This window comes from Dendrobates tinctorius, unplaced genomic scaffold, assembly GCF_039654945.1.
Source record: "Dendrobates tinctorius isolate UK_male_01 unplaced genomic scaffold, ASM3965494v1 ptg000013l, whole genome shotgun sequence".
Classification (NCBI taxonomy): Eukaryota; Metazoa; Chordata; class Amphibia; order Anura; family Dendrobatidae; genus Dendrobates; species Dendrobates tinctorius.
The window spans coordinates 4,554,363-4,572,674 of record NW_027361681.1 but is presented as its reverse complement, the minus strand read 5'-3'; the positions used below and the strand labels follow the sequence as shown (position 1 = coordinate 4,572,674).

The 18,312-nt window shown below is 46.2% G+C and overlaps 1 protein-coding gene across 4 annotated transcripts in view; it reads right to left on the bottom strand.

Annotated features, from left to right (window-relative positions):
- NSMF (NMDA receptor synaptonuclear signaling and neuronal migration factor) overlaps positions 1-18,312 on the bottom strand; it is a 134,755-nt gene that overhangs the window by 14,863 nt on the left and 101,580 nt on the right. For all 4 annotated transcript variants that reach the window (XM_073558331.1, XM_073558333.1, XM_073558330.1 and 1 more), the window contains 6 exons: positions 13,586-13,638; positions 13,001-13,090; positions 12,752-12,876; positions 12,409-12,492; positions 12,205-12,238; positions 11,070-11,140 (listed from right to left, as the gene is read on the bottom strand). In XM_073558331.1, the coding sequence (XP_073414432.1) occupies positions 11,070-11,140; positions 12,205-12,238; positions 12,409-12,492; positions 12,752-12,876; positions 13,001-13,090; positions 13,586-13,638 (457 nt within the window). The remainder of the gene's footprint in view (positions 1-11,069; positions 11,141-12,204; positions 12,239-12,408; positions 12,493-12,751; positions 12,877-13,000; positions 13,091-13,585; positions 13,639-18,312) is intronic.

The window sequence follows — 18,312 nt, the reverse complement described above, 5'->3', positions numbered from 1 at the left end:
AGCAGATTTGGCTTTCAGTACCATCTTTATGCTGATGACACACAACTATACACATCTTCCCCCGACCTCACCCCCGCTGTACTACAGAACGCCAGTGACTGTCTGTTCGCAGTCTCCAATATCATGTCCACTCTCTATCTGAAACTCAACCTCTCTAAAACTGAACTTCTTCTGCTCCCGCCGTCTACTAACCTCCCTAAATCTGACATTTCCCTCTCCGTGGATGGTACCACAATAACACCCCGGCAGCAGGCACGCTGTCTGGGTGTTTTGTTTGACACCAATCTCTCCTTCACATCCCATATACAATCTCTTGCCCGCTCTTGCCGCTTACACCTAAAGAACATCTCTAGAATCCGCCCTTTTCTCACTATGGAAACAACAAAAACCCTCACTGTTGCATTGATCCACTCCCGCCTGGATTACTGCAATGCTCTATTAATTGGCCTCCCCGTCACTCGACTATCCCCCCTCCAGTCCATACTTAATGCAGCGGCCAGGATCGTCCATCTGGCTAATCGGTACTCGGACGCGTCCGCTCTTCGCCAGTCCTTACATTGGCTGCCCATTCATTATAGGATCCAATTCAAAGTACTTGTTCTCACCCACAAAGCTCTCCACAGTGCGGCACCCCCTTACATTTCTTCCCTCATTTCTGTCTATCGGCCTAGCCGATCGCTGCGCTCTGCAAACGACTTTCGACTAACCTCTGCACTAATCCGTACCTCCCACTCCCGACACCAAGACTTCTCCCGTGCTGCTCCTATCCTCTGGAATGCTCTACCCCAAGAAATCAGGACTATCCACATTTTGCATAGTTTTAGGCGCTCCCTCAAAACACACTTGTTCAGAGCGGCCTATCACGTTCACTGATCAAAGTAATTCTCTGTGTAAGGCCTCTTTCACACATCAGGTTTTCGCCGTCAGGCGTGATCCGGCGCTTTTGACAGAAACCGAATCCGGCGAAATGCAATGCCGGATCCGGTTTCCCCCCCATTGACTTGCATTTGCGCCGGATCGCGCCGTATGGCCATGCGTTTCATCCGGCCACCCAAGAAAGTAACCAAGCGCAGCAGAAGGCAGGAGACCACTGCAGCACCATCAGCACCACCACCCCAAATGGAGCAGCAAATGGAACATGCTGAGGAGGGGAGGCCAGCAGCAGATGAGAGACGGTAATTATCAAATCCCCCATTCCTCCAAACTAGGGCTATTGAATATCAAGATATTCATTGGCCCTTTGTTTCTCTTTATTCAACAGCCGCCCAATAGATGCAGCAGCAGCAGCAGCAATGGCAGCAGCTGGAACACCACCCACAGGCATGGAGTGTGGCCACCAGGAAGACAGCACATCATCTTCTGGGAGCCCTCCCTCGCATCGTCAGCATTTGACGGTAAGTTTTTATTTCCAAAATCCATCATCTCTGTAATATATGTCTATTCATTGCCTTTTATTTCAAAACAGGATTCACAAGATGAAGAGGAGCTCCCAGAAGAAGAAGGAAGGGGTGGACAGACACTTGGAGTGGGCTCACAATTGGTAAGTTTTTTGCATCAAACACAACATCACACTACACACAACACATAGAAAACAATGTTCTGCAGACCACACACAGCAAACAAATGCCTACATCCAAAGACATAACATTTTTTGTTTTCTTCTCTAGTCTTCCCAATCTGGTGCTCGGCCAAGAAGTCCTCGCAGTGCCTCCCAGGGTCTTCGGCGACAGCAACGCGGCGGTCACCAGCGTGTAAGTATAAATATTTTTGCTTTGTTTTTTTGCACTTTTTATTTCATTTCTTTTGTGGAGGCTAATTATGTTATTTTTGTCTTTTTCTTTAACAGCCTTCACAGCGTGCTCCCGACTCTGACGTTGAGGATGGAGGGATTGATATGGACCGCCTCATCGATCTTGTCAGAGAAAGGGAGCCGCTCTGGAATATGGCTGACCGCCGCCACGCTGACCTGATCGTTACCTGACGACTCTGGGAGGAAATCTGTTCGCTCCTTGTGGGCCGCTGGGAGGACCTCGATGTTCGGGCCCAGATTAAAGAGCGTAAGTATATACAGTACCGGTTGCTTGATGTAAACCAGTGTTTCCCGAACTCCAGTCCTCGTGGTCCCCACGGATCATGTGTTCAGGATTTCTATTTACTATGGAAATCCTGAAAACATGACCCCTGGGGACCATGAGGACTGGAGTTTGTGAAACACTGATGTTGTATACTAACCACTCCTTTCTCGTTTCAGGGAACAGAATTGTGAATCGGTGGCGGTCTGTGAGGGATCGTTTCAAGAAGGAGTTCAATAAAGAGATGCGGGCCCCGAGTGGATCTGGAGGACGCAGGAGCAAGTACAAGTACGCACAAGCCCTGTCGTTCCTCCGGGAAACAATGGTCACTAGAAGGTAAATATTACACACCACATGTGAAAAAAAATGTTAGATGTAACTTTTTTTTTTCAGCCAGGGCCATACCATGTCAGTATTTTAATTGTTTTTTTTTCCACAGCACGGTGAGCAGCACTCGGGAGCCTGCACGATTGGACCCTTCTGAGGCGATCCCTGAGGAGACCGGCACCGAGGGACACTTTGACCGCCCCGGTACATCTCCACCTTCCCAGCCTTCCCACACATTCGACCCATCTGTCCCATCCACCAGCACAGGAGCATCGTGGCCGCCTACATTACATGAAGCTGCTGGTGAGGAGATCGCTTTCCCTTTACCCCACCCTTCTGCCCCTGCCACCTCTAGTACACCTGCGGGTACTGGGCGGCAGCGGCAGAGGGGTCAGGAAAAGAGTTATGCGCCAGAGTTCTTGCATCTGAATGCATCTTTCCAGAACTGTCTAAAAGTCTTGTCAGAGCAAATCTCCGCAGGCTTTCAGCAGATCAACTCCAGCATTCTGGAGGTGAGGACACTTCTGCAAACCATGCATTCAGAAGCAAGATCTTCGCCAAACCACACCTTTTTCAGGTCTGTTGTGGAGCGCATGGCAACACTATCTCCTACCCAGCAGATGCATGTAATGCATTCGTGCCACGGTGCTCTACAGCAGGTTACATCCCAACCTCCACCTCCCACCACTGTAGTTCCTCCACCTGCACCCCCTCCAGCCACTTTCCATCCTCCCCCTCCTATTACATCTGCACCCCCTCCAGCCACTTTCCATCCTCCCCCCTCCTATTACATCTGCACCCCCTCCAGCCACTTTCCATCCTCCCCCTCCTATTACATACCAGCAACCTCACCAGTACCAGCAACCTTCCCAGTACCAGCAACCTCACCAGTACCAGCAACCTTCCCAGTACCAGCAACCTCCCCAGTACCAGACATCTCCCCACTTCCAGCAACCTGCCCCGCACCAAACTCCTTCCCCGTACCAAACTCCTTCCCCGTACCAAACTCCTTCCCCATACAACTTTCCATCAACATCATCTGCTCCTACAGTCCCTGCCCAACCCTCCACTCCACCGCCCACCACCTCTTCTGCCTCCCACATGTCCACCCATTCTGTACTTTTTCCACACCATCACCTCTAACTGTACCTTCCCCACCACGATCCCAGTCCTCTCTCCACACTCCCATTGTCGAAGTGTCCCGCAGCCCCCCCAGCAGTATTTCCACCCCACACTACACCGAGTTAGAATGTTTTTTTTGTAATAAAAATGCCCATTTGGTTGGTTTCAAACCTTTATTAAAAAAGTTTTTTTAACTTTAAAAACAGTTTACACAAAAAACAATATTTTAAATAAAAGTTAAATTATTGTTTATACTGGTTGTCTGTCATTTCTTTCTGCAGCGAAATATGTTTAAAAAAAAGGTTAAATACAGGGTATTTAAAAGGTAAAAAGGTATTCAAAACCAGGTATATAACTGTGGGTAAATTTTAGCTTTTTGCCACAGTTGTGTTCCTGGTTGTGTTTGAAGCAAAGTATTTCACCTGAAAAGTTGTGTTTATTGTTGGTGATTTCCTAACAATGTACACAACTTTTGTTAAAAGGTGAAATACTTTGCATAAAACACAACCAGGTACACACCTGTGGCCTAAAGCTAAAAATAGTAAGACCATGACAAGATAGCCAACTTTGGTTGGCAAAGGTATATACTGTTGGTCCAGAAGGTACACAAGTTTGGTTAGGGCACAAATCTTTCACACTCTGTCATCCTGCCAGTGTACTCTGCCTTGAGGTGACATAAAGTATAGTGCAAAATTGTCCCTCATTACTGAAACCGTCACAGAACTTCTAGTGGTAATATTTCCAATGACAACATCCATCTTCGCCAGTAACTTGCTCTTCTCTCCAACCTGCACTTTCTCCTCTACAACCTGTCAAAGAAGGGCTGTAGGAACATGCTATATATAGTTTTCCAGTAGCCAATCCCGTTCGGAAGGCCACAAGGGTCAATTTTAAAAACCAGATCCGGCGTAATCCGTCGAAAAACGGATAGAAAAACGGATGAACCGGATGAAACGGATCCGGTTTTGTCTGTCAAGAACAAGACGGAACCGGCAGAAAACCGGATCCGGCACATCAGGTTTTACAAAACATTTGCTGGATCCGGCGTTCCGGCACGACGCCGGATCGCGCCTGACGCCGAAAACCTGATGTGTGAAAGTAGCCCAAGTGTGCTTGTGTAGCCCATTCACTATCTCCATCCATCCTTCACTCCCTCAAGATGGCTGGACCTTCATTGTAAATACACAATTGTAAATACACACCTGTACTTTGTATCTCCCCCACCTCATTGTAGATTGTAAGCTCTCACGAGCATGGTCGTCTCATTTCGTCTTATTTTGCTTCAATTATTGTATTGTTAACGTTGTTACTTATGACTTGTGTTTTGAAACTGTTAAACTGTAAAGCGCTGCGGAATATGTTGGCGCTATATAAAGATTATTATTATTATTATTATTATTATTATTATTGCTGAGGTGTTATGGAAGCCCAGGTTGCTTTGATAGCAGCCTTCAGCTCGTCTGCATTGTTGGGTCTGGTGTCTCTCATCTTCCTCTTGACAATACTCCATAGATTCTCTATGGGGTTAAGGTCAGGTGAGTTTGCTGGCCAATCGAGCACAGTGATACTGTTGTTTGTAAACCAGGTATTGGCGCTTTTGGCAGTTTGGACAGGTGCCAAGTCCTGCTGGAGAATGACATTTCCATCTCCAAAAAGTTTTTCAGCAGAGGGAAGCATGAAGTACTCTAAAATTTTCTGGTAGACGGCTGCGCTGACTTTGGTCTTGATAAAACACAGTGGACCTACACCAGCAGATGACATGGCTCCCCAAACCATCACTGATTGTGGAAACTTCACACTAGACCTTGGAAATCGAGGTCCCAGAGTCTAGAGGAAGAGTGAAGAAGCACACAATCCAAGCTGCTTGAGGTCTAGTGTGAAGTTTCCACAATCAGTGATGGTTTGGGGAGCCATGTCATCTGCTGGTGTAGATACTGAATAAAATCCGTCTTGTGGTTGTTCAATGAGCCTTCAGTGACCTGCCTCCTATTATAAATACTGTACTTGCTGAGTTCATATTATGGTCTTTAAAAAAAAAAATTAACTACAGCAAAATGGTGCTGGCGCATGCACAGTAGCATCTATCATTTGCCGATAGATTCTACTGTGCATGCAACGTCACTTTATTGGAGGGAAAAAAATGGCTGCAGCAAAATCTAGCTAATATATAGCTGCCCCACAGAAAGTGTTTTTTAATTTTTTTTTCAGTATGTCCATTTTTCTTCATCTGTAGATATTTTGTACAGTTGAATTTTATTCATAGAATTTAATAAAAGTTATATTTGAAGAGCACAAAATATATTTTTTTCTGTGACATACTCAGGAAAAATTACACAACAAAATTGTATGGTGCAATTTCTCCTGTTACTCTTATGAAATGCAAAATTTGTGGCTAAAAACATTTGTGGGGAAAATGAGATCTTTTTTAATTTCACAACTCAATGTTATAAACTTCTGTGAAGCACATAGGGCAACCCCTAGGTGCTCTCCACACATCTAGATAAAGGCCCCTTTACATTTAGCGATGCACCAGCGATCCGACCAGCGATCAGACCCGGTCAGGATCGCTGGTGCATCGCTAAATGATCGCTAGTGAGCTGTCACACAGAAAGATCTCACAGCGATGCAGCAGCGACGCAGCGCACGATACTTACCTTTCACACACAGCGATCCTGACATCCTCCCGCCCGCGTCCAGCGTCGCTCGTCGTCACAGCAGGAAGCCCCAGCAGGAAGCTGACGTTGAGAAATGGAGCCGGACATTCTCGCGCGATCAGCGATAACCAGCGGGGGAGCCGGTCAGAGGTATCACACATAGCGATATCGCTATAACGTCACAAAACCAGTGACGTTTTAGTGATATTGCCAGCGATATCGCTATGTGTAAAACCCCCTTAAGCCGTATGCCGCACCGCTAATGAGTCCAGCAAATTTTGCATTAAAAAAGACAAATGGCACTCCTTCCCTTCTGAACCTTGCCGCGCACCCAAACAGTAGTTTTACCCCGCATATGGAGTATCTGCATGCTCAGGAGAAACTGCACATCAAATTTGGGGTCCCTTTTTTCCTGTTACCCTTGCAAAAATAAAAAAATGGGTCTAAATTAAAATTTTTGTGGCAAAATTAAATGTTTATTTTTTCTTCCACATTCCAAAAATTCCTGTGAAGCACCTGAAGGGTTAATAAATTTCTTGAATGCGATTTTGAGCACCTTGAGGGGTGCAGTTTTTAGAATGGTGTCAATTTGGGGTATTTTGTGTTATAAAGGTCCCTCAAAGTGACTTCAAATGTGATGTGGTCCCTAAAAAAATGGTTTTGTAAATTTTGTTGGAAAAATGAGAAATCGCTGGTCAACTTTTAACCCTTATAACTTCCAAACAAAAAATGATGTTTCAAAAATTGTGCTGATGTAAAGTAGACATGTGGAGAATGTTATTTATTTATTAACTATTTTGTGTGATATGACTCTGATTTAAGGACATAAAAAACAGAAGTTTGAAAATTGCAAAATTTTTGCCAAATTTCCATTTTTTTCATAAATATACACAACTAGCTGAAGAGCCCGACGCTGCTCGGGCACAGTAACTAACTACGGTTAGTTATAAGAAATTATAGTGATTATTTCTATATATATACAGAGCTGAGTGTAGAGCTCCGCCCATTCCGCATAGCCACATTCACTCTAATATCCCACATCATCCCGTCAGCCAGAGCCACTGGACAACTACCACTAATATCCCACATCATCCCGTCAGCCAGAGCTACCAGACTACTACCCCTAATATCCCACATCCTCCCGTGAGCCAGAGCCACCGGACTACTGCCCCTAATATCCCACATCCTCCCGTGAGCCAGAGCCACCGGACTACTGCCCCTAATATCCCACATCATCCCATCAGCCAGAGCCACTGGACAACTACCACTAATATCCCACATCATCCCGTCAGCCAGAGCCACCGGACTACTACCCCTAATATCCCACATCATCCCATCAGCCAGAGCCACCGGACTACTACCCCTAATATCCCACATCATCCCGTCACAGCCGCTGGACTACTACCCCTAATATCCCACATCATCCCATCAGCCAGAGCCACCGGACTACTACCACTAATATCCCACATCATCCCATCAGTCAGAGCCACCGGACTACTACCCCTAATATCCCACATCATCCCGTCAGCCAGAGCCACCGGACTACTACCACTAATATCCCACATCATCCCATCAGCCAGAGCCACCGGACAACTACCCCTAATATCCCACATCATCCCATCAGCCAGAGCCACCGGACAACTACCACTAATATCCCACATCATCCCATCAGTCAGAGCCACCGGACTACTACCCCTAATATCCCACATCATCCCATCAGCCAGAGCCACCGGACTACTACCACTAATATCCCACATCATCCCATCAGCCAGAGCCACCGGACAACTACCACTAATATCCCACATCATCCTGTCAGCCAGAGCTACCGGACTACTACCCCTAATATCCCACATCATCCCGTCAGAGCCACCGGACTACTACCCCTAATATCCCACATCATCCCGTCAGCCAGAGCTACCGGACTACTACCCCTAATATCCCTCATCATCCCATCAGCCAGAGCCACCGGACTACTACCACTAATATCCCACATCATCCCATCAGTCAGAGCCACCGGACTACTACCCCTAATATCCCACATCATCCCGTCAGCCAGAGCCACCGGACTACTACCCCTAATATCCCACATCATCCCATCAGCCAGAGCCACCGGACAACTACCACTAATATCCCACATCATCCCATCAGTCAGAGCCACCGGACTACTACCCCTAATATCCCACATCATCCCGTCAGCCAGAGCCACCGGACTACTACCACTAATATCCCACATCATCCCATCAGCCAGAGCCACCGGACAACTACCACTAATATCCCACATCATCCCGTCAGAGCCACCGGACAACTACCACTAATATCCCACATCATCCCGTCAGCTAGAGCCACCGGACTACTACCACTAATATCCCACATCATCCTGTCAGCCAGAGCTACCGATCTACTACTCCTAATATCCCACATCATCCCATCAGCCAGAGCCACCGGACAACTACCACTAATATCCCACATCATCCCGTCAGAGCCACCGGACAACTACCACTAATATCCCACATCATCCCGTCAGTGCCACCGGACAACTACCACTAATATCCCACATCATCCCGTCAGAGCCACCGGACAACTACCACTAATATCCCACATCATCCCATCAGCCAGAGCCACCGGACAACTACCACTAATATCCCGCATCATCCCGTCAGAGCCACCGGACAACTACCACTAATATCCCACATCATCCTGTCAGCCAGAGCTACCGGACTACTACCCCTAATATCCCACATCATCCCGTCAGAGCCACCGGACTACTACCCCTAATATCCCACATCATCCCGTCAGCCAGAGCTACTGGACTACTACCCCTAATATCCCACATCATCCCGTCTGCCACTGCAACCGGACTACTACCCCTAATATCCCACATCATCCCATCAGCCATAGCCACCGGACTACTACCCCTAATATCCCACATCATCCCGTCAGCCAGAGCTACCGGACTACTACCCCTAATATCCCTCATCATCCCATCAGCCAGAGCCACCGGACTACTACCACTAATATCCCACATCATCCCATCAGTCAGAGCCACCGGACTACTACCCCTAATATCCCACATCATCCCGTCAGCCAGAGCCACCGGACTACTGCCCATAATATCCCACATCTTCCCGTCAGCCAGAGCCACCGGACTACTACCCCTAATATCCCACATCATCCCGTCTGCCACTGCAACCGGACTACTACCCCTAATATCCCACATCATCCCATCAGCCATAGCCACCGGACTACTACCCCTAATATCCCACATCATCCCGTCAGCCAGAGCTACCGGACTACTACCCCTAATATCCCTCATCATCCCATCAGCCAGAGCCACCGGACTACTACCACTAATATCCCACATCATCCCATCAGTCAGAGCCACCGGACTACTACCCCTAATATCCCACATCATCCCATCAGCCAGAGCCACCGGACTACTACCCCTAATATCCCACATCATCCCATCAGCCAGAGCCACCGGACAACTACCACTAATATCCCACATCATCCCATCAGTCAGAGCCACCGGACTACTACCCCTAATATCCCACATCATTCCGTCAGCCAGAGCCACCGGACAACTACCACTAATATCCCACATCATCCCGTCAGAGCCACCGGACAACTACCACTAATATCCCACATCATCCCATCAGCCAGAGCCACCGGACAACTACCACTAATATCCCGCATCATCCCGTCAGAGCCACCGGACAACTACCACTAATATCCCACATCATCCTGTCAGCCAGAGCTACCGGACTACTACCCCTAATATCCCACATCATCCCGTCAGAGCTACCGGACTACTACCCATAATATCCCACATCATCCCGTCAGCCAGAGCCACCGGACAACTACCACTAATATCCCGCATCATCCCGTCAGAGCCACCGGACTACTACCCCTAATATCCCACATCATCCCGTCAGCCAGAGCTACCGGACTACTACCCCTAATATCCCACATCATCCCGTCAGCCAGAGCTACCGGACTACTACCCCTAATATCCCACATCATCCCATCAGCCATAGCCACCGGACTACTACCCCTAATATCCCACATCATCCCGTCAGAGCCACCGGACTACTACTCCTAATATCCCACATCATCCCGTCAGCCAGAGCCACCGGACTACTACCCCTAATATCCCACATCATCCTGTCAGCCTGGAGTCAGAGCCAGAGCGCTGAGTGGAACGGTCCTAACTTCCATACCGGAGATCCCTTTAAGAGAGGCCTGGCGTCAGAACCAGAGCGCTGAGTGGATTTGCCCTGACTTCCATACCAATGATCCCTTTAATAGAAGCCTGGGGTGAGAATCAGAGCACTGAGCTCAGCTTCTTTTGAACAGCTCTGGTGAAATGAAAGATGCTTCATGATTGGTTGGTGATACACACACACATTCATTTTTATATATAGAGATTCATATTGAGAAATGTTATCACTATCATGGTGTACAATATGTCAAGAAAAAAAACATCCTCTGAATAAGTCGGATCCATTGAAGCATTTCAGAGTTATTATCTCGTATAGCAACAGTGGTCAGAATTGTAAAACTATAGCAGTAGGCTATAAGGATGCATATGTGAACAGAGCACCACATAAAGACGCCCCTCCACAGGTTTGCCCCGAAGCACGAGAATCTCATTAACTGAAAACGGAAAATACAGATTACCCAACAACTACAAGACAGATTTCATCAACCCAGGTATCATTTTAATCAGTGTAATGACGCCAGTCTATAGGTTAAATCCTGACAGGTTTGCTTTAAGTAATTACTATAGTTACTGCAGCCACCAGTAGGGGGCGATCACCATGTGTGACCTGATATCTCACCCCATAGAGGAGAGGTAATATGCCAATGCCACAGCTTCACCCTGATTGTCACTCACCTGGCAGAATATCAGCATTTCCCAGATCTTGCAGCCCTTTCTATATACATTCAGCTTCTTCTCAATTTCCTCTGAATTAAAATAAAATAAATATTGTATACATAAATGCTAAAAGATCGTTTATTTATGTTACTCAATTACATAACACCAGTAATTCCACAGCGCTTTACAGACATTAGAGGCACTGCCCCGATGGGGCTCACAATCTAAGTTCCCTATCTGTATATGTCATCTTTGGAATGTGGGAGGAAACCGGAGTACCCAGAGGAAACCCACGCAAACATGGGGAGAACATACAAACTCCTTGCAGATGTTGTCCTTGGTGGGATTGGAACCCAGGACCTCAGCGCTGTAGTGCTAACCACTGAGCCACCGTGCCGCCCCATTATTGTTACATTGTATGTGTCAGTACTCAGAGATAATATCTGAGTGCTGGAAATAGATGGCTGCCTCCATAATGACAGCGAGTAAATGAAATGTCACATTTACTTAACATCAAATTACAGCTAAATGATAACAACAAGGAGCTGCGGATATGAAACCCAATGTTCTCAGCCCCACAAATAGTCACTTTTATTGGAATGGTAAATACACAAGGTGAAGCGATGGAAAGATTCTGTTAGTTCTGGAAACATTACAGTAAATGCGGGGAACACCCTTTAGGAGCCATGGGGGTCCAGTGAGGAAAGAATTTCTGTAATTTTTAGAAGACCCAACTGCATATTTTTAGTAGTGGCTGTACCAAGTTAGAAGGGTATCACCAAGTTAAAGGATAGAGAATAACTTGATGATCGCTGGGGTCCCCAATAATCACGAAAACTGAGGTTTTCCAGGGCCCTGTTTGAATGGAGTAATATTCAAGTGTCATTAATCATTGTGCTCAGCTACGAGCACAGCACTCCAGATCCTGGTTCTTAGGTTTGGTGAGGGTCCCAAAGGTGGAACCCCCACTGATCAGCACGTTATAACCATTCCTTTGTACAGATGGTAACTTGCTGATATGATACAAGCCCTTTAAGAATAGCCCAATCAATCATTTTTGAGCCCCTTTATTATGGAGGATCCTTTATATTTGCTGTATGAAGCTATCCCATTCATCCCCACCCATCACTTACGTAACCATAACAAAACTTACCTAGAATGTCATCAAATGTAGCATGTTCATGATCCTAAGGAGCGGAGGAAAATAAGGAAAGGATTAGCTTTCTAAAATGCACCATGTGTATGCTGGGAGACGTAGTACACAGCTCTATATATGCACCATGAAGTGGGCATATAATGTGTAAAATATACATTAGCATTATATAAACAGTGTGACAATCGTATAAGTAGCTCTTACATAAAGAATGGGGATGATGGAGGAGTCATCTCTCCGGATTATGGTCGGGATGTATTCCGCTTTAGGAACTTTGGATGATATTAACTGCAGACGGAAAAAGATCTGATCACTGGATTGGAAATGCATTGAGTATCCAACAGAAAAATCATGTATCTACATAAAATGCAGCTAAATCATATCCCAGATATGCAAATAACTGATCATGCCATCATCTCTACTGATCTGTAGGATTGCGTCCATTCTGGCAGTTCCCAATACATACTGAATATGTGTGTATATATCAGGCCATGGTATTACTAGGGATAGTCGCAGCAGATTCAATAGCAACAGCTCAGCTTCTCACCATGATCTTGGGTGGAATAAAATCGTCTCCTTCACAGGACAGGACTTCCATTTCTCTTTCTGCCTCCCAGTTCAGGTCCTCGCATTCTTCGTCCAGAGCGGTGCAGGAGCTCTGCAAATCATGGCCTGAGGGGGTACAAGATGACATGGCTCGTCAAAGGTGCTATACTCATAGAAACTATTGTATCCGCGCCCTCGGGTTTGATATCGATCGCCTCATCCCTACTGCAACCATTTGTCTGATACTCACTTTCTCTGGAGTCATGAATGGACTCTGCTTTCACCGGCGTGGGGTCGCTCCAGGACCGGCTGAAGCTTCTTTCTCTGCGATCGGCGAAAGCTGAAAATCAAAAACAGTGGAGACCTAACATGAATGATGGAAAATCCAAATGATCCGTCTCACATATGCTAATGCTTGTTGCTACCTCTCATGGATGTCACTGTATGGGCACGCAGTCAGTGGCCTCCATTGTCCAAAGGCTTTTATTATAAAAACATATCTGGCATACTTTTTTTTAATACTTTTCTTTCTGGATACCTTCCATGCAGCAAAAAAACCAATTATATCAGCCCAGCCAAGGCCTTTCTTGGGTAATTTGAAGCCCATGAGTATATTTGCCATTGGCGCTGGGAGCGTTCCTGACGGAGATTACTTGTGGATGCTGCTAAATAAGGGGTCAGCTGAAAATCTAGCAAACTTCACATTTGAGATGCCTACGTTTCCATAGCATGGCTTGCGTTAGTCTATGCAGGAATTTCTAAATGAAAATCCATAAATACACCTAAAAGACCCATCTGAGGGCAATTTCACTCAACATTCGGGATAGGTTCTTACTCTGAGCTTTCATCCTCCGGCTTCCCACCATCCGTAAGTGTTTGCGGAAATTCCTGTGAGAAAAGAAGAGAGCAAAACCTAAGCAAGAAATAAAATGAGTCTGTATACTGCGGACAAAATCTGTTTATTAAGCTGCTCCTCGCTGCGGGGGCACGATTAAAGGCTGGAATAAAACTGCAAAGCTTCAGAAGCCCAAAGATCACAAAAATGTTTAGTCCCAGAGCTTTGCAAACACCAGTGGTTTTTAACTCTTGCAAAGAGAAGGCACAAGCACCCATTAATATCTATAGCCAGTAGGTAAAGACATTGGAAGCACTCTGGGCTCTTAATGGATGAAGCTTAACTAACATATTGAAAGAGCTTCAAAGACAATCAATTCCTCATTTCCCTACCCCAGTGACCCTTCACGGGGCATAACTCTGTGTATTCGTTTGGTTTGGAGTCATCCTTTAAACCTAAAGTTCATGTTGAGTGTCTGAAGTTTCCAAACAGTCAAATATTAAATTTTGGTCTGGTTGTGTCCAATGCAGGTCAGTTGTATAATCCAACCATGTGTATGTAGATAGAGAATCCCCAAGTGCGAGGGAGTTCAGAATGGTACAAGGTCTTATGCCAGGTGAGGGTATTAGATTCCTGACCAGCCATTTATTAAAGGGTAAATCCATCTAATACACAAAAACTAGCCTTCAGTTTGGAGGGCTGACCTCACACTAAGCACAGCAGAAGCCACACTGAGCAAAGTAGGAGTCACTAGAGATCCGCCACTGATATAACTAATAGGGGTATATGCATCCTCTTCAGCTCACATAGAACACAGTATGAGTCACAGTGGATCCCTGACTGCTATGACTAGTAAGGACTGGGGCGGACATATCATTGGTGCAACCTGTGGGGCCGCACAGGGGCCCAAGAGGTAAGGGGGGGCCATTTCTACCTCCAAAGCATTTGCAACGTTGAATTTTTAGGAGCTCTTGACCTGCAGAGGGCCCATATATTGATTTTGCACAGGGGCCCTTTTCTGACTGTGTCCGTCAGGGAGTAAGGGTATATTCACATTTTTCACCCCACATTTGCACAGTGGGACTCGCTAATGGTCAGCTGTTGCTATGACTAGTGGGGGTATATTAAACCTTTTGAGATCACATTGAGCTCTGTAGGGGTCACCACCAGAGATGTTCCACTATGGCTAGTGGGGGTATATTCTCCATTTCAGGCTCTCTGCCCACATTTGGGATGTAGCAGCGCTTTGGACGCAGCGTATTTTTTTTGCGCCTAAGATGCTGTGTTCAGTTGAATGCAGGTAAATCCACATGTGATCACTGAAGCATGCAGATTTACTGCATTCATTGCATTCTATTGATGTATTTTCTGTGACGGAGACTAGCGTCTCCACAAGAGAGAATGACCTGCTGCGGTCTTGAAAGATGCGCCCCATGCCAGTGTCCACGGGTGATCCACAGGTGCACAGAGTCGCATAGTGGACATGGGATTTCTAGAAATCCCATCCACTATGCTGTTATATCTGGCCTCTGTGGGTTTGACGCTGCATAAATACGCCATGTCAGAACGGAATGCAATTCATGAACGCGGGAACGTACCCATAGGGTTTTCCTTGGCTGCCACATTGATATCCTGCTCTGCTGTGTCCATCCATTTGGTGGCTGATCTGATTTCTACAGTGGAAAACTTTGAGTAAATTCTTAACAGGAAAAAAAAATACTTCACCCCCATTAATGTCTAACATTGTGGAGGTTACCGGCATGTTGGTTTATCAAATAGGGTCATTCCAACCCCCAAATTCAATTCCTTTTTGAATGGAGCAGTGACCACACACTGACGGAGAAGAAAACATTATAGTCCCCCTTCCCTCTGCTGTGACAAGAGTTTATTCGCCTTCTGAGAGTATTTGCTGCCATATCCATTATATCGAGCCATCTAATAACCGTAAAAAGCTCTGAATCAGTTACACATAACAAGGTGGACAGCGGGATATAAAATACTCCACCATATGAAATAAAATGATGGTAAATTTGGGTGAAGTTCTCCTTTATAATAATAATAATAATAAATTTTATTTTTATAGCGCCGACATATTCCGCAGCACTTTACATTTCAGAGGGGATTTGTACAGACAATAGACATTACAGCATAACAATAATCACATACAGTAGATTATAACACATACCAAGAGGAAAGAGGGCCCTGCTCGCAAGCTTACAGTCTATGAGTAAAGAGGGAGACACGAAAGGTGGGTGGTAACAGTTACCCTGAATTGTATGGACCAGTCATAATGTTAAGTGTGTAACAGTACAGACACAGAGGGCTAATGGAGGCATAAAGCATGTGGGAACATGATGCGGGGAACCTGGTTATGGTAAAACTTTTGGCTCTGCCACACAGGGATAGATTAGGTTAATGTGTTGGGGTGGTAGGCCAGTCTGAATAAATGCGTTTTCAGGACACGGTTAAAATTGTGGGGATTGGGGACTAATCGTATTGACCTGGGAAGTGCATTCCAAAGAATTGGTGCGGCACGTGTAAAGTCTTGGAGACGGGAGTGGGAGGTTCTGACTATTGAGGATGCTAATCTCAGGTCATCAGCAGAACGGAGGGCGCGGGTAGGGTGGTATACTGAAACAAGGGAGGAGATGTAGGGTGGTGCTGAGCCATGCAGGGCTTTGTGAGTGAGGGTAATAAGTTTATACTGAATTCTGGAGTGGATGGGTAGCCAGTGTAATGACTGGCACAAGGTAGAGGCATCAGTGTAACGATTGGTGAGGAATATGATCCTGGCTGCAGCATTCAAGACAGATTGGAGGGGGGAGAGTTTGGTAAGAGGGAGACCGATTAGAAGAGAGTTACAATAGTCAAGACGAGAATGAATAAGAGAAACAGTAAGAGTTTTTGCAGAGTCAAAGGTAAGAAAAGGTCGAATTCTAGAAATGTTTTTGAGGTGCAGATGACAAGAGCGAGCCAGTGATCGAATGTGGGGGGCAAAGGAAAGCTCGGAATCAAGTATGACCCCAAGACAGCGGGCCTGTTGCTGGGGAGTAATAGTGGAACCACACACAGAAATGGCAATGTCGGGTATAGGTACATTAGTAGAGGGAGGAAACACCAGGAGTTCAGTCTTTGACAGGTTCAGTTTCAGATATAGTGAGGACATGATATTAGACACAGCGTTTAGACAATCGCCGGTGTTTTCTAGAAAGGCTGGCGTGATGTCAGGAGAAGAAGCGTATAATTGGGTGTCATCAGCATAGAGATGGTACTGGAAACCAAATCTACTGATTGTTTGACCAATAGGGGCAGTGTACAAGGAGAAGAGGAGGGGACCTAGAACCGATCCTTGGGGGACCCCAACAGTAAGGGGAAAATGAGAGGAGGAGGAACCGGCAAAAGATACAGTAAAGGAGCGGTCGGAGAGATAGGAGGAGAACCAGGAGAGAATGGTATCCTTGAGGCCAATGGAACGGAGCATAGTGAGGAGGAGCTGATGATCCACAGTGTCGAATGTTGCAGAGAGATCCAAGAGAATTAGCATGGAGTAATGACCATTTGATTTAGCTGTTAGCAGATCATTAGAGACTTTAGTGAGGGCAGTTTCAGTGGAGTGTAAAGAGCGGAAACCGGATTGGAGAGGGTCGAGAAGAGAGTTTTCTGAGAGATGGCGGATAAGACGGGAGTGGACCAGGCGTTCCAGGAGTTTAGAGATGAAGGGAAGATTAGAGACAGGTCTATAGTTAGCGGCACAGTTTTGGTCGAGGGATGGTTTTTTAAGTAGTGGAAGTATGATGGCATGCTTAAATGAGAAGGGAAAAATACCAGAAGAGAGAGAGAGGTTAAATATTTTAGTTAGGTGAGGGGTGACAGCAGGGGAAAGGGACTGAAGGAGCTGTGACGGAAATGGGTCACTGGTGCAAGTAGTTGGGTGAGAAGATGCAAGGAGCCTGCTTACTTCTTCTTCTGTGACTGGTTCAAAATCAGAGAGTGAGTTAGATGCAGTGGGGGAGGGAGGACGGTGCATGGTATGAGGTGATTGGGAGATAATTTCCTGTCGGATCTGGTCAATTTTTTCTTTGAAGTAATTGGCCAGATCGTCAGCTCGGAGCTCCGTGGTTGGGGCCTGTACTCTTGGATTGAGTAGAGAATGAAAAGTGTCAAAGAGACGTTTTGGGTTATTGGACAGTGAGGTGATGAGGGTGTTGAAATAGGTTTGTTTGGAGAGGTGAAGGGCAGTGTTGTATGTTCTAAGCATAAACTTAAAATGGATGAAATCTTCGGGTAGATTGGATTTTCTCCACAGACGTTCGGCGCACCTGGAGCACCGCTGCAGGAAACGTGTTTGCACCGTGTGCCAGGGTTGTCGCCGTCTGCGTTGTGGTGTTCTATTTATAGGGGGTGCAAATTCATCCAGGGCACTTTGAAGTGTTTCATTGTAATGCTTCAATGCAGAATCAGGACATGAGAGGGAGGAGATAGGGGCCAATGAAGACTGCAAGTTCTTCATAAGTTTCTGGGTGTTAATGGCCTGTATGTTTCTATAAGTCTGGACAGTGGGGGTGACCTGAGCAGCCTGGCAGTTCTTGATAGAGAATGAAAGAAGATTGTGGTCAGAGAGCGGGAGAGGGGAGTTTGCAAAATCATCCACTGCACAAAGCCGAGAGAAGACCAAATCGAGGGAGTTTCCGTCTTCATGCGTTGGAGAATTAGTAAGCTGCGAAAGG